The 14,696-nt window shown below is 50.2% G+C and overlaps 1 protein-coding gene across 2 annotated transcripts in view; it reads right to left on the minus strand.

Moving 5' to 3' along the window:
* Positions 1-757: 757 nt before the first annotated feature.
* The window catches only part of ATP8A1 (ATPase phospholipid transporting 8A1), a 115,755-nt gene continuing 101,816 nt past the window's right edge, over positions 758-14,696 (minus strand). For both annotated transcript variants that reach the window (XM_078601099.1, XM_078601100.1), the window contains 4 exons: positions 8,632-8,720; positions 4,722-4,826; positions 3,656-3,750; positions 758-2,965 (listed from right to left, as the gene is read on the minus strand). In XM_078601099.1, coding sequence (XP_078457225.1) covers positions 2,868-2,965; positions 3,656-3,750; positions 4,722-4,826; positions 8,632-8,720 — 387 coding nt within the window. In that variant the 3' untranslated portion in view covers positions 758-2,867. The remainder of the gene's footprint in view (positions 2,966-3,655; positions 3,751-4,721; positions 4,827-8,631; positions 8,721-14,696) is intronic.

Below are 14,696 nucleotides of genomic sequence, written 5' to 3' on the forward strand. Positions count from 1 at the left end.
GCAGAGTTTTCTCGTGCACAGAAAGGAATATAATTGGTGTGGCCCCAGTGTCCTGAATGCTAACAGGGCAGCCTTTGAGGCCTCCCTTCATTCCAATGGCAGGAGCATGGCTGTTAATGGGTGGAATCAGAGGGCCCTTCACCTCTCCCCCATCTTGATGACAACAAAGATGGAGCCACAATGCCCGCGAACCACACCCACCCAGCCACATCGCGGTGCCCACAAAACGGGGTTCCTTTTTTTTCTTTCCCACAATGCCGCGCACAGTACTTGGATGCCTAATTAGGATTGTGAATCTGGGGACAAAATAGCTGAAGGGAAAATATATGGATTTATGGTGATGACATTGCGATAAAATGGTCAAAGTTCCAGCGAGCTTCGTAAGAACGTGCCAGGTCAAGCAGCTCGTAAATAAATGTCTGATTAATACGGTTTCAGTTTTGCCTTCCACTGAATAAAAAAAATCAAATAGCTGGAAAAAGCATATGTAAATACAAGGACAGCCAGACATAATAGACACTGGTAACAAAAAAACCCGAGAGAGATGCAGGGGATAGGAGACGGCCAGGGTTGTGAGAGTGGGCACGCAAAAAAATGAGAATTCGGGAGCCAGACAGAGATGTAAAGAAAGGAAGCCCCTTTTAAAAGACGATGCAGAAAAGGGCATTGCGACAATAGCAGGGAACACGCTGCCCACAAACCCCCACGTACCACCCCCTTTCTCTGCCTAACCCCCCCTCGCATCCCCCCACCGCCGATCCCCGTGTGAATCCCGGCTCCACAGGGGCCTCTTTGTCCCCCTGGCCGGCAATGCTCAGTCGCACAGCACGAGGGATGAACCAGCAAGGGAGGTGGGAGCGACGGGGCGGGCGGGCGGGCGGGCGCAGGAGGCGACTGCCGTTCTGTTTTGGTGGACGAGTGGCTTGAAGGACCCCCCCCCCGCACCGCCCGCTCAACGTCCCCATCTTCCCGCAACTCAAACCCAGCAAATGGAAGAGGGGGCGGCGGGGCGGGCAGGGGGGGTATAGAAACAGAAAGCGAAATAGACATGGAGAGAGGGAGACGCAGACGCAACACCCCTCACACCCATCGCCCCTTATACCCCCCATCATCCCAACCTCCCGCCCCCCAAACCCCTTCTCTCCGCTGTTCACGGCTAATTAGCGCAGCGGCACGGAGACAAAGCCCGCTGGGTCGTCTCCTCAGCAACAAGGTCGCCCATGGGGTTACAGGGTGAAGGTCAGGGGTGATTTCACACCAGCTGTCCCACTCCATCACCGGCGGGGGGTTGCGGTTTGTGGGTTTTCTCGTTTTAGTGACGAGAGTGGGAAAGGAGACGGCGGGTGCCGGTGGCCAAGGGGGTTGAGGGGGGTGCTGGCTGCCATCGCGGTGGAGGGAACGTGCGGAGGCCACGTTTTACAGATTTACAGGCGGGGGGGGGTTAGAGCGCGCAAGCAAGGTGGTGATTATTGATTGATGACGGTGATATGATGATTGATGATGACGGTGGTGATTCATGTTTTCGTTCAGCTGCTGTCACCAGTTTGGCTGTGATCCACGCATGCCTTTACTCGTCATAAAGCTCAAGCCAGCCACCCAAAATATGTACCTGTAACGTTAATGCAGTGCGTATAAACGTGAGCGTGTATATATACGTGTTGTGATGCACGTGGTCATGACGGACCACGGTCATCCCGCGGAATTCTGGGGTCAATAAAAGCCACACAGGGGTATGCGTGTAATCTCAATGCATTGTTATATCTAGGGCAAGTAAAATCTCCATAGGCCGCATGAGGACTTCGCGAAGAGAATCCACCCAAGAAAACAGAATACGTTCAACGGCGTGAGCAAAATAAAGTGGTCAAAATATTTAACAACAAACAAGCAAAGCAAAGTGGTGGGGTATTCAAAACCAGAAACCAGCCACCAGTGGTAAGCCTTTAAACAATATTCAAAATTTTGACATCCTGGCAAGTGACCCATTTCATTTCTGCTCCAGACATTGCCTTTCCTTCAGTAGTTAAATCCGCTGAGGTAAATAAAACACATTTTAGTCACCAATAAAACTCAACCACAGTTTCGAGCACATGAATAAAAATGTGGTTGGGTTTTAAGTTTTTTTGTTGCCGTGACGGCAGACAAAGCGTGAGAAAATAAAGTACTGCATTTTTTTAAACGAAACTTAAACGACATTCAACGCAACAAGTTGATAAAAAACAAAGTGCTTTCACACGTTAAATGTCAATCGCCTTCAATTAGGTAGCCACGCGAGTCGGGAGGGTGTCTTTCACAATGGGGTCACTATACACCGCGTGTGTGTGTGTGCCTGTGTGCGTGTATATGGGGAGCAGGGTCGTGTGGTATTTATTAGCAGACCCAGGTGTTGGTCCATCCAGGACCAACACCTGGGCCACCCCTGGGCCTGCCCTAGGTCGACTCAGCCTCAAATGAGTACCTGGTGCGGTGTGTAAACATCGCCACTAGGGAGACAAAGGCGGCCAGGCGTGGTGCTTGCCATCCCACCCCCTTCTGTGGTGTGCCGGCCTTCATAGGTGCTCGCTAACAGCACTTGCCCTAACAGTCTGTTAAAGGCTTTATAGGGATATCGTTGTCTTTCTGTGTGTGTGTGTGCGCGTACAAACAAAATAACACCCAAGCAAAACAAGTGATGGGAAAGGTGTCAAACAATAAATAGTGTGAGATGCACAATGGCAAGAGGGAAGCTCAGCTCAGCTCAGCGGTTCTGCTTCAGGGTGTAGCGAAGTGCTTGGCAGGCAGTCGTTGACGTTGGGCGTGAGGGGGGCGGGGGGCAGGCGAGGGGCACGAAGGCAGTCAAACACACGGCGACGCAGCCCCCCTCCGCGAGTTTAGGCACCACCAGGTTTCTGCTTGGTTGTGTCGTAGGCTCGCACCACTTCCTTTTGCGAAACGACACCGTTTTCTTCTTGCGAGAAGGCAAATCCGCCTGTTGGGCATACGCAGAGACAAAACACAAAAAACACCCCCCCCGCCAATTATCCCTGGAATTGACGGATGGCATTAAGAACAATTATCAGTACCTTTCTTTGGACTAACCAAGCCTACAGCTGGTACCTGCTGCAGCAAGAGAACCATCAGGCTTGGTTAGGCCAGAGGACCGGCGACCTGCGGCTCCGGAATGAAATGCGGCTCTTTAAAAGGACAGATTCGTGCCTTGCGGCTCTTGAAATATTGAAATTTGTTAAACGAATTCTAACAAAAATCCCTCTGCTTGTTATTTTGATTGCCGACTCCTCGATGAGACAAAGGCAGCCGTGCCACCTGTTGCGCTCATCACGCTTCCTACAAGCCAGATTCAGATGTTGCCTCGTGTCACCAATTCAACCCAGATTTTGGCAATTGTACTGCAGTGTGCTAAACGTCACAACGTGTGCATGCACACACACACACAAGACTAAGACCACCCGTAAAGCCTTAACAAACTGTTGGGCAAAGCAAGTGCTATTAGCGAGCGCCTATCAAGGTCGGAATCGACTCGGGTTGCAGGCTTCGTGGCGCAGCACGCTAACCATGCACATGATCGCATCGGTGTAAAGTACAGTCAATGTTAAAGCACCGCGCGCCAAATAACTGCAGCACGCGCGCATACATCTGAACCACCCAGCCTCAGACTCACGGAGGAGACTCTGGTCCATGGACTCGGAGCGACGCAACCCTGCCGTGTTGGTCCTCCGGAACACGTTCTTCAGGAGGCGCGCTCGCTCCGTCAAGCTGTCGGCGTACAGCAGCAGGCGGAAGAGGTGACAAAAACGTGACGACAATGGTGAAGAGACGATTGCCGTCATCGTAACAACTGCCCTCAAAATTTACCGCGCCACTCCAGTTTCCGTAAGCAAAGCGTCATGGCCCAAGGAAGATAATTTGCGATGGGTTAAGCGGTGGCAGGCAGCCTATGAGCAAATCACACAGTGCTATAGAGCGCTTTTTCAATTGTGACCAGCGACCTGGCCACAACTGATAACTCGACGAAGTGGCTTGTGACGTGGACATTTCTAGCAGCCAAATACTCTGAACGCATGTTTCTAAATGTGAAAACCTGAGGACCCGGAGAAAATTCCAAGCGACCACGTGGAGAAAGACACTCAAACTCCAAACATAAAGCAGGCATTTTCAGGGTCGGGATCGGACCCACGACCTCCCGCGTACCGGGTGAGGGAGTCAACATCCTGGCATCTCAGCATGCCGGGATGTGTGGACAGCACCTTGCCAGACGACCGCCACGCACAGCGGCTGCCACAGGGCCGCGGAGGCGGGCGGGGGGGGGGGGCTACGTGGTCGGCAGTAGAGGGCAGTGCAGAAAAATCGATTATTTTCCTGTACTTCAATGAATGCTTCCACGTCTATGCTCACCATCTTCACCGAACCGCACTGATTAGCGTGGCGAAGTATGGTCTAATAACGTCCACGGCGAGCTGCGTGGGTATGGGGGCGGCCCTCATCCTGCAGTGGATTGGCACAGGAGCTGTGTGCGTGTACACATAGCATTTGGAAACCAACAGTGGTCATGTTTGGATAACCGTGTGGGATTTCCACCGGCGGTTCACGGCTCCACCCACAAGAGATGCGCACCGCACTATTCCGCCTGTTTAGACAAGGAGACGCATGGACGTCTCTTTAAAGTGGTAATTATTGGAAAGACGGGGGATTACGTCTTTAATTCAGGCATGGAGTGGACGCCGCACCTCTTTCCACGCTGGTGTTCCATGAGAACCTTCTCGGGATCCTGGCAGGCAGCCTCTTGCTCCTGAACCTCATCCATTAAGCTCTTGAAGCAGGTACGTTTGATCCTGGTCAGTAAATACAGAGCACGGACGCGCAAACAAACACACGTAGACACACACGCGTACGCTAAGATGCTAGGGTCCGTGATGAGCGTGCGTTTGCATGCACACCAAAGATAAAGATCCCCCGTGTAGCCTTATCAGACCGAAGGGGCAAGTGCTTTAAGCGAGCACCTATGAAGGCCGGCACTGCACACAAGAGGGTTGGTGTCCAGCATCACAACCGGCCGCCTTTGTCTCCCCAGTGCCGATGTTTACACACCGCACCAGGTACTCATTTGAGCCGACCTCGATGAGGGCCTGGATACGTTTCACATAATCGTCACTGGTTTTAGCCGTGATAATGTATTGAACTCGGGTGGCCAAGTTCGTCGCGCAGCACTCTAACCACTGTGCCACGCCTCCCCTTCACGCACGCACCTATAGCACCGTCACCTGCAGACAGAATAGACAAACGACAAGCCAACGCGTGGGCGTACGTCAGCGCGTGCGAGAACGTTACAGAAATGTGCAAAGAACTAAATCAAATATATCTTTGCTGGGTGTCAAAATAAATTAAACAAAACTTACACTAAAACAGCGCTGCGAGTTAAAAAACAAAAAGTTCAAGGACGAAGAGAAAAAAAGGAACGCAGTTCACAGGGAGAGAGCGAAGAGAAGGGCGGGGAAGGAGGTAGGAGATGAAAACGTCGTGAATTCATACATAAAAGTGGGATATTAGGAGGAATGGAGAGGGCTCTGGGAGGCGCGGATCAAAGGGAACGGCTTTGTGGGGGGGTAGTGAGGATGAGGCGATCCTCTTTCTCAAGGGTCGGGGTGAGATCAAGAGGCAGGTGGTCTGCAGCATGGCACTTTCCCACTCGGTAAATGCGGTGCACCAGGGCAAATATCATGCGTGCGAGACCATGTGCTTAGTTTGCGTGTAAGTAAGCGCGTGTACATGAGGTTGGAGCGGTGGTGTAGCGGTTAGCGCGCTGCGCTATGAACCCGGCGACCCGGGTTTGATTCCCGCTCACGGCCAACACCAGTGACGATTATCTGAACCGGTCCCGGGCCTCCCCTAAGTCGACTCAGCCTCAAATGAGTACCTGGTGCGGTGTATAAACATCGCCGCTAGGGAGACAAAGGCGGTCGGGCGTGGTGTTGGCCACCCACCCCCTCGTGTACTGTTGCGGCCTTCATAGGTGCTCGCTAACAGCACTTGCCCCTAGCCTGTTAAGGCTATACGGGGGATCTTTGTTGTACATGAGCACTTTGTTAATCCGCTGCTGGATGAGGGGTTTTCCCACGTCGTGCGGGTCGCGGGGCGGGGGGAGTATTGGTTGGTACTTCACCAAGCCCGTTCAATGTTGTTGGTGAAATGTGGGAGCACGGTGCAATGGATTTTGATGCATTGCCCCCTCTACTGGCAACGTAGCCCCGCAGCAACCCTCGATACCTGTTGTACGCACGGTGGTTTGCCCGTTCTAACACTTTGCAGACTCAACCCCAATTCGTTTCCGAGACCTGACAAGGGCAAATTCTGGGCGATTTGGGTCGTGGGCGTACGTACAAGCGAGGCTATGATATGCACGGACACTCACGGCTATCGACCTTTTGTGAAGGCAGGAAGACAGTTCTGTTTGAGAATAGGTTTTCAACTTTTTTTTCTGGCAACAAAACAGCTGTGTTGAGATGTTAGAACACCAAACCGAAACCTTTTACAAGGAATCATGTCTGCATTTACCACAATACTTGTGGTCAGAATGCAAAGAAAAAACACTCTGATAATATATGCATTGTCCTTGAAACTGATTGATCCACACCAGAGACAGCTTTCTTTTGAGCCTCGTCTCAAAACGGTGTTAGACCAGAGAACGCCAAAAGGCGCACAAGTCCTGTTTTGCAAGCAGTTGAGGCTTTTAACGTTGGACGTTGCCACACTCATCTGCACGCATACGCAGGCGTAGGGTCACAGGTGAAAAGTGATAACTGTGACCAAGTCAGCTCAAAACTGACATTAGCCATAATAACATCGATAACTAATCTCTATTAGCAGTGGCGATAGCAATCTAATAACGAGACTGACATGTATATTGTACTTTACATGGATAGAGTAAATTATGTAATAACATTTACTTTCATTAATGAATACAAGTTGGGTACAATAGAGCTTTCTGGTTTCACCTATTTTCGTTTAATTTCAGTTATATTATCATTAGATAAAAAAAATATGTGCGTGTAAAACTATACAGTGAAAACACACTCTAATAATGAGATTTGCCGATGGCTTTACTTGCGAATTATTCGAGGTTTCACATCGTGCAACGACAACAACGAGAAAAGGGAGGTAATAAAACGGTTAAAATAAACACTCGGCGGATCAAATTCAAATCCTGCCCCCCCCCCCCGCCGTCCACCATCCCCCCACCAAAAAAATAATTTCGGCTTTTAGGATTTCCTCTCAAATGGTAACAGCTTGACGACGAAGTGGGGTGTGGGGGGAGAGGGGAGCACTTTGGAGGGAGAAGCCACAAGCCCCCCATCCCCAACCGGGTCTGTGAGCGCATCTGAGCAGTCACGGTGGATAATTGACCGGCGCTGGGCGAAAGCGTGTGGGGGCTTGCCAGCCCTCGCGGGGATGGCATCGACCCTCGTGGGTGGCGGCGGCGGTGGTGGAGGTGGGGAGAGAGAGAGAGAGAGGGTGGTGGGGGAACGGGTGGGTAACTCTGAGCCCCCCCCCCCCAGGAGCATCAGTCGTCACGCGGTGCCCCTAATTGCTGTCGTCCCCCCGGTAGCGAGCGCAGTGGGGCCCTCTCGTGCGAATTTATAACGAGATTTATTTAAGCGTCCTTCGAACCCCTCCAAAAAGCCTCGCTCGAGGCCTCGAGACTCGGCACTGAAGAGGATGCTGCGATGAGATGTTCGGCCAATTCCTTACAAAGGTGCATGTGAAGAACAATGTAAACAACATGCGATGCTAGACTTTCCAATTAGGCAGCACAAGGGTAATCCATTTATAGATACCCCACTAAAATAATGGGTAGACATGAGAGATTTCCAAAGCGCCACCAATCGCTATATAGCGATCACAGAAGGTCACAAGAATTCCCGGGTCATTAAAAATCAGTGGCGTATCAATAAATGAATCACCCCATACGTATAAAATGTGACAAAGAAAAACCTACAGTGAATGAAAATCGAAATAACGTATCAATATCTCGTGGGCAAAAAAAGCCCTACCGGTAAAATGTCAAACTTTCTCTTTTCTTCCCAACCATGAAAAATATTGCTCTTCCAACTACTTTCACTATTGGCACACACAGCCAGTCCAGCAGTAAGATATACATTCACTGTATTGAGGTAAACACTAAACCGTGCCACAGTGTGCGTGCGTGTGTGCGTGCGCTCAGCTGCGAGGTATAAACAGCCCGTAAATGAACTACTCGCCTTCAGAATAGTAAGTGGGTATGGTCAGAACACGTCGCTCGCATCAGGAGTTACGGCTGGCGGTTGAGACCAGCGGCAGAGTCGCAACCCAACGAGTGATACAACGCCACAAAGAGGACGTCCGCATGAAGCGATGGGATCGGCTCGGGCGAAGTCGCTGGGTGAATTTCGGCATCGCGAGACTGTGAGGGATGGTGGTGGCAAAGAGCTTTATAGCTCATCGGATTCCTCCAGTATCAATAAATATCCTGATTCTGGCTTGGGAAAGCCTTCATCCAGCAGCGGGTCGATCGTGGCTCATTTATGTGTGCTGAACTTCTTTCGCACCGTACGTAGCCGACCGTGCTAATCGATTGCGATGAAAATGGACTGCGTCACTCACGCCATCCACGCCACGTCCCGCATGAGGCACACGATCGGCACCAGGAAGAGGCCCATCCAGAACACGCCCGACCTGAAAAGGGCACTCGCCTGTGGACAAAACACAAAGACAAAGACTAAGATCCCCCGTATAGCCTGAACAGACCGTTGGAGCAAGTGCTGTTAGCGGGCACCCATGAAGGCCGGCACGGCACACGAGGGGGTGGGTGGCCAGCACCATGTCCGACCACCTTTGTCTCCCCAGTGGCGATGTTTACACACCGCACCAGGTACTCAATTTGAGTCTGAATCGACCTATGGGAGGCCCAGGAACGGTTCAGATAATCGTCACCGATGTTGGCCGCGAGAAGGAATCGAACCCGGGTAGCCGGGTTCGTAGCGCAGCGCACCGACCGCCTGTGGGCAAAACGCAGACACATCGACGCACGCGTTCACCACCCCACCGCACTTGCGATTCACACACCCCGGCTTCATACCCTCTCATCAGATCTAACAAAGCCAAGCAAGCTGGGGCCTGGACAGCGCCGCTTGAAGGGCCGACCACCGTTTCATGACGGTGTCGCGGTGCTACGTTGTCAGAGGGTCGGAGAGCGCCACCCGCCTTCACCATCTCTGAGCAGTGTGGTGAAGCACAGGCAAACAATCCCCACGACCTGCATGGCGTGGAGAGGCCTTCATTCTTCAGCTGGACTTGTCCGTTGCAACTGCTAAAATGAATGCAAAGTTATAGGTTTTTAAGGATGATTTGATAGCAGTTTTTGATGATACCCAAATAATATACCCCACCCTGTGGGGGGGGGGGGTGTGAGAAAGAAACCAATGTAAAGTGACTTCATATTTAAAAAGAAACCACATTACAGTTAAAATATATAAAGATATAAAATCTGTGAAAACTTAATGCGTGAATTGAGTCAAACGTTGCTTGCAGCATGAACCCAGAACCCACAACCACGTTCACATAATGAACACACCTGCAAAACACTGGAGTCCATTTATTGCAGTGTTGAAACATTCACATGTACGTGTTTGTCTTTTAAACAGTCTCAAGGGAACAAATAGAAAAGACAATCCAACCGCCCTTTCATCACTTCCAAGTATGTGCGCATTGTTTGGCAGAGAACATTTACCGGAGAGTAACCCAGTCGTAAGAAATGCTGGGTGCAAGAAGAAAAAAAAAACACCGTCGACAATAAATAGTCAGCGTCGATTGACATATTCGGGGTAAATTCGGGCAGTAACGAAACGCCGAGGGGGCATGTAGGTCGCCTGAACGCGCTCGTGTCTGATAGTGATGAGCTGCGGACAGATGAGCAAACAACCGAGCATTATCGTTGGCGCGCCTTCCCTGCCTTACATGGTCTGCCCCCAAAATCCCACCGTTGCAATTTAAACTCCACATATGAGACCACCAAGAAAGCTTTAGGCATTGTATTTGTAGAGAGTGGGGGGGTGGCAGGGAGAGTTTGGTGGGTGGGTGGTTGGTTGGTTGAGATCCAGAGGCTATTGCGTCAGAAGCTGTTAGAGAGAGGGAGAGAAACTGAAATGACTTTTAAACTCTTTCATGGAAAGAATATAGTGTTGATGCTGAAAAAAGTTGTGTTTTTTCATACTTGAATGTGCCCAAGGCAATGGAACACCACTGGCCTTGCTCACATAACCGTGTCCGAGAAAAAAGAACGACAGCGGTCTAGCAGAGATAAAACTAAAACAACACCGCGAAAAAATATGCAAGGAAAATTAATTCATCCCCAGGCCAATGTCCGTGCAAACACATGCACGCACATTCAGCACAGGACATTCATCTGCTTCGGCTGAAACGCCACGTGCCAAGGGTTGGTTCAAAACTAAACGCCTTGTAGAAGATTTTAAAGTGAGATTTGCATTAAACTACCAACAGGGTGTTATTTTATGACTTTCCATCTCACAGCTGACGCAGGCAGCGTCCAGCAAAACTACCCGGAAAACGACTAATCCAGGACCTCGTGCTCCGGCTGACATTTCAAGAACAAAAGCCCAAGGGTGCCGTGGGGGGAAAAAAAGCATCCCAAATCTAACAGGTGTCCATTTTTTTTGTTCCTTTTAACAGGACAGCATGATGCATATTTTAGGCTGCATTTAGGCTGCCCCCGTGCCAACAGGTGGCCTGGATTAGTCCCGGTGCCAATGCTCTTCGGCCCAAAGATAAACGGTGCGAGTGATGGCCACGGGGTCCTGGTGCGTGCGGGAGGCATTTCAGGGTTTATGCGGAGGTGGCATGGCATGGAGAAGGTCTTGACCCTCACAGCGGGTATTTTCAGTGCAGCCATCGATCACGGTGCATTAATGCCACGATGCACATACACGCACAAATACAAAGACCCCCCCCCTGTATAGCCTGAACAGACTGTTGGGGCAAGTGCTGTTAGCGAGCAGCACCTATGAAGGCCGGCACGGCACACGAGGGGGTGGGTGGCCAGAACCACGCCCGGCCACCTTTGTCTCCCCAGTGGCAAAGTTTAAACACAGTCATAAGTGCGCTTTGCGGATCCACGCTGGCTGCTGCGTTGGTAAATCATCAAATGAACAGCAGAACTCGTTGAGCTTAAATATCTTAAAATTGTTTTTTCAAGCCACTCCTAAGATGGCAAAGTGAATTACAAGTAACACACCCGTTTGTAATTCCAGGCAGCAAGCTGTAAATTGTATTTAATGTGCTCAGAAAGATACCCAATCAATATGCGGAGTGGAGGGGGGGGGTAATCTATAATATTACATCAAGCAAACATTTTAATGTACTATAAATAGAATGTGGATTTTACAAGTGGTCCCATTGCAACGTGACTGCATACAATCAACTGGACACTCAGCATGGTTTGGATCTCGCATAATCCCAGCCACACACGATTTGGAAGCCCCTCCATCCACGGAGAGGGTGATAAATGGCATTTCGGATGCGGCTTTTCACACGCCGCTTTCGTGTTCGAGGCGGCAGGGAGCCCAAGGGCTCACGACTTTAGGTACCCAGTTTTCCCCAACACCCCACCGCTGCCACCCGTTAAACGCATACAAAATGTCGAGCACCATCTGCGAGAATTAGAAAATCCTTTGGAACATCACCTCCCAAAAAGGAGAGGAGAAAAAAATGCAACACTGTTAATTTTTCACACGCGGTTAACTGGCGAATTAAGCCGTCCAGTTATCCATACTCTTCGTATTTTAACACCAATGCAGTTACATTTTCCGTTCCAACGTCGTAACAGAAAATAAGAACAACATCCACTGCATTTATGAATCAATGGGATTGCTCATACTGTACAGATTCATTGTTTTGATTCATTGTTGCAGCTTCCCGATCGCTACCAATCAGCACATGTGCTGCACATGCAGAGAGTCTGTCAGCAATGCCCTTATGCTGTGAGTCAGAGTGAATCTCTGCCAAGATAAACTAAATGTAGGTTACAGTGGCCATTCCGCTCTGCCCATGTGCATTTCTATCCTCAATCGCGGCAGCTTTAGTGGGCAGACGTGCCATGACACACCGGGAAAATGTATCCGCTGAAGGTTAACGAAAAGTGGATTTGACATGGCGGTGGTGCGATGGGAAAAGGGCTTTGAGGGCCCCTCTGCTGTGTAAGGGATTTAGTGAGAAGCCAAAATGGACAGGCAGTTGTTTTTTTACAGACGCTCTCATGGGCTCTTATATCTTCCCCTCCATCTGTCCCACCGTCTCAAACCACGTCAGTCACAGTTCACATGCATGCTACTCAACGGGAGAGGTGACAACAATGACAAAGCCGCTCTTATTTTCGGAAGTATTGACATATTGGCACTGACGCGTGCTTGCGTCTGCCGAAGATTGGTAAATCTAAAATTCTTCCAGCGCCAGAAAGGGCAATGTTTTGCTGCGACTAGAACAGCTCTCAGGTGAGGCACGTAACGTCCCGGATGTAACGTTTTATCTACTGCAGGTGCCTCTCGTAATCGCCTCCTCGCCCGTGCGCCTTATCGCACGCTTGATCCACCTTCGCCATCAACAGACGGCAAGGTACGGAGACGAACGACGAAGCACGGGCGTGAAAAACACACGTCCCGTCCCTTCTCCTCACTCCTCGCCTTTCAGCCCCATCAAATCCCCAACCCCCCCCCCCGCCACCCACCCACCACGTCCACAAAAAATGACACCCCCGACGTTCTCATCATTCCAACCCGGAAAGAACAAAAATATATTTAATCAACGTTCGTAAAATCCAGTAAAACTCCTCCGCCACGTCGCGACAGCGTCCCACTCCATCCCCGGCAAGCGTGGCCCAGGCTCCCCCTCTCTCCCTTCTCTCACATCGCAAGCTCCTGTCTAGAGGGAGGCTGGGACCAATGGAATAATTGACATTTTAGGTGTAATTATAGGCCGTTGGCATTATCCCCGAGGCTCCTTTAGGGGCAGATTGTTTGCGGCTAACGAGAAGGGGGGACTGGCAGCTGCTGCTGGTGGGGGGGGGGGGAGTTGGGAGTTGGTGGGAGGAGAGGGGCAGCTGGGATGAGATGGGAAGATTTGCAGAATGAACATAAAATCATGGACGAGGCACGCGGCAACACAGAATTGTGTGCGAGTGTTGAAGGAGAACACTGCGGTGGTACAACGACCGACAGACGGAATGCTGGAGGTGATCACATGTCCCAAAGGTATTGTACAAGAAGGTGGCGGCAGCTTTGGGGGAGGCATTCATCCAACTGTGGATTGATCATGGTGGATGATGTTTCCAATGTTCTTTGTAATAATCTATTTATATATTGATTAATAATAAGGTGGAATTCCCATGCATTGGCAATCACCATCTGTTAGATCCCATGGACTTTGATCTACTTGTTGGCTTCTCTTTTCCCAGATTTAAAACTGCAGACACAACATAAAACCCACATGTTGGAAACCACACAAACATCACGAGAAGCCATTCAGTGCAACTCTGAGCTGTTTTTCTTCTGTGGCTGCAGATTTCAACCGCAACACATATGCTACCGGAAATCCTTTACACAGCAATTTAAAACGCCTGAGTTTTGTCAATATTCTGTTTACAATTTTCCTTTTTTCTCTTTTTGTCCATATGCACAGATAGAAGCGTCTTGCCATGAGGCTCGTGTTACACAATACATGTATTTAATAATGCAGCCGCTACCACAAGAACTTCCCCCACGATTTTTTTGTTGTTGCGCAAAGGGATGAGAGAGATGATTGTAGGAGCAGATTAACTCCCTAGGGGAGGGAGACAGTCACTTGCATAGTCAACCTCCGTCAAAAAAAAGAATCACTTCCCCCATCCGCACAAGCACATGTGAACACGCGACAAAGATTAAGATCACCCGTATAGCCACGGGACAGACTGCTGTGGCAAGTGCTGTTAGCAAGCAGTGCCTGTGAAGGCCGGAAAGGCACACCAAAGATACGGGTATGGCGAGAACCAAGCCCGGTCACATTCGTCTCCCAAGTGCCAATGTTTATACACTGTGCCAGGCACAGTACTCATTTAAAGTCGAGTCGACTTCGGGTAGACCGAGTACTCCAGGACTGGTGTAGATATTTGGCACTGATGCTAGCCGTGGAGACAAATCGAACTCTGGTCGCTCTGAGTTCGTCAGCGCAGTGCCCTAACCACTTGAACCAACGGCTCTACCCACACATGAACACACGTGCACACACGTGCACACTAGCATTCCTACTTGTGGAGCTAAGTGTACGGAGAGCACGAGTTGGTGGGTTAGTACACCTGCACGCACACAAGCATGCACGCACGGGCTTACACATACACAAATACACGTGAACACGAAGCACGCGCACGGTAAACTGTGCAGGGCCCAAGGCTTTGCGAAATCCCGCAAGGGCCAATGGGGAAAAAAAAGAAGTTCAGTCGGATGTTTTTGTTTTGAAAAAAACCCACCGTGTCCAATAACCTCAAACACCCCCGAGAAGCACGTCGCGTAAAGGACAAAAGAGGAATAGATTTCTTGTTTTATGCAACTCAGATTTCATTTGTGCTCTGCAACAACAACAAAAATCACACGTGCAAGCACGAATTTAAGTTTTTTCAGTAAAGG

This window comes from Lampetra planeri, chromosome 15 (genome assembly GCF_965212315.1).
Source record: "Lampetra planeri chromosome 15, kcLamPlan1.2.h2, whole genome shotgun sequence".
Classification (NCBI taxonomy): domain Eukaryota; kingdom Metazoa; phylum Chordata; class Hyperoartia; order Petromyzontiformes; family Petromyzontidae; genus Lampetra; species Lampetra planeri.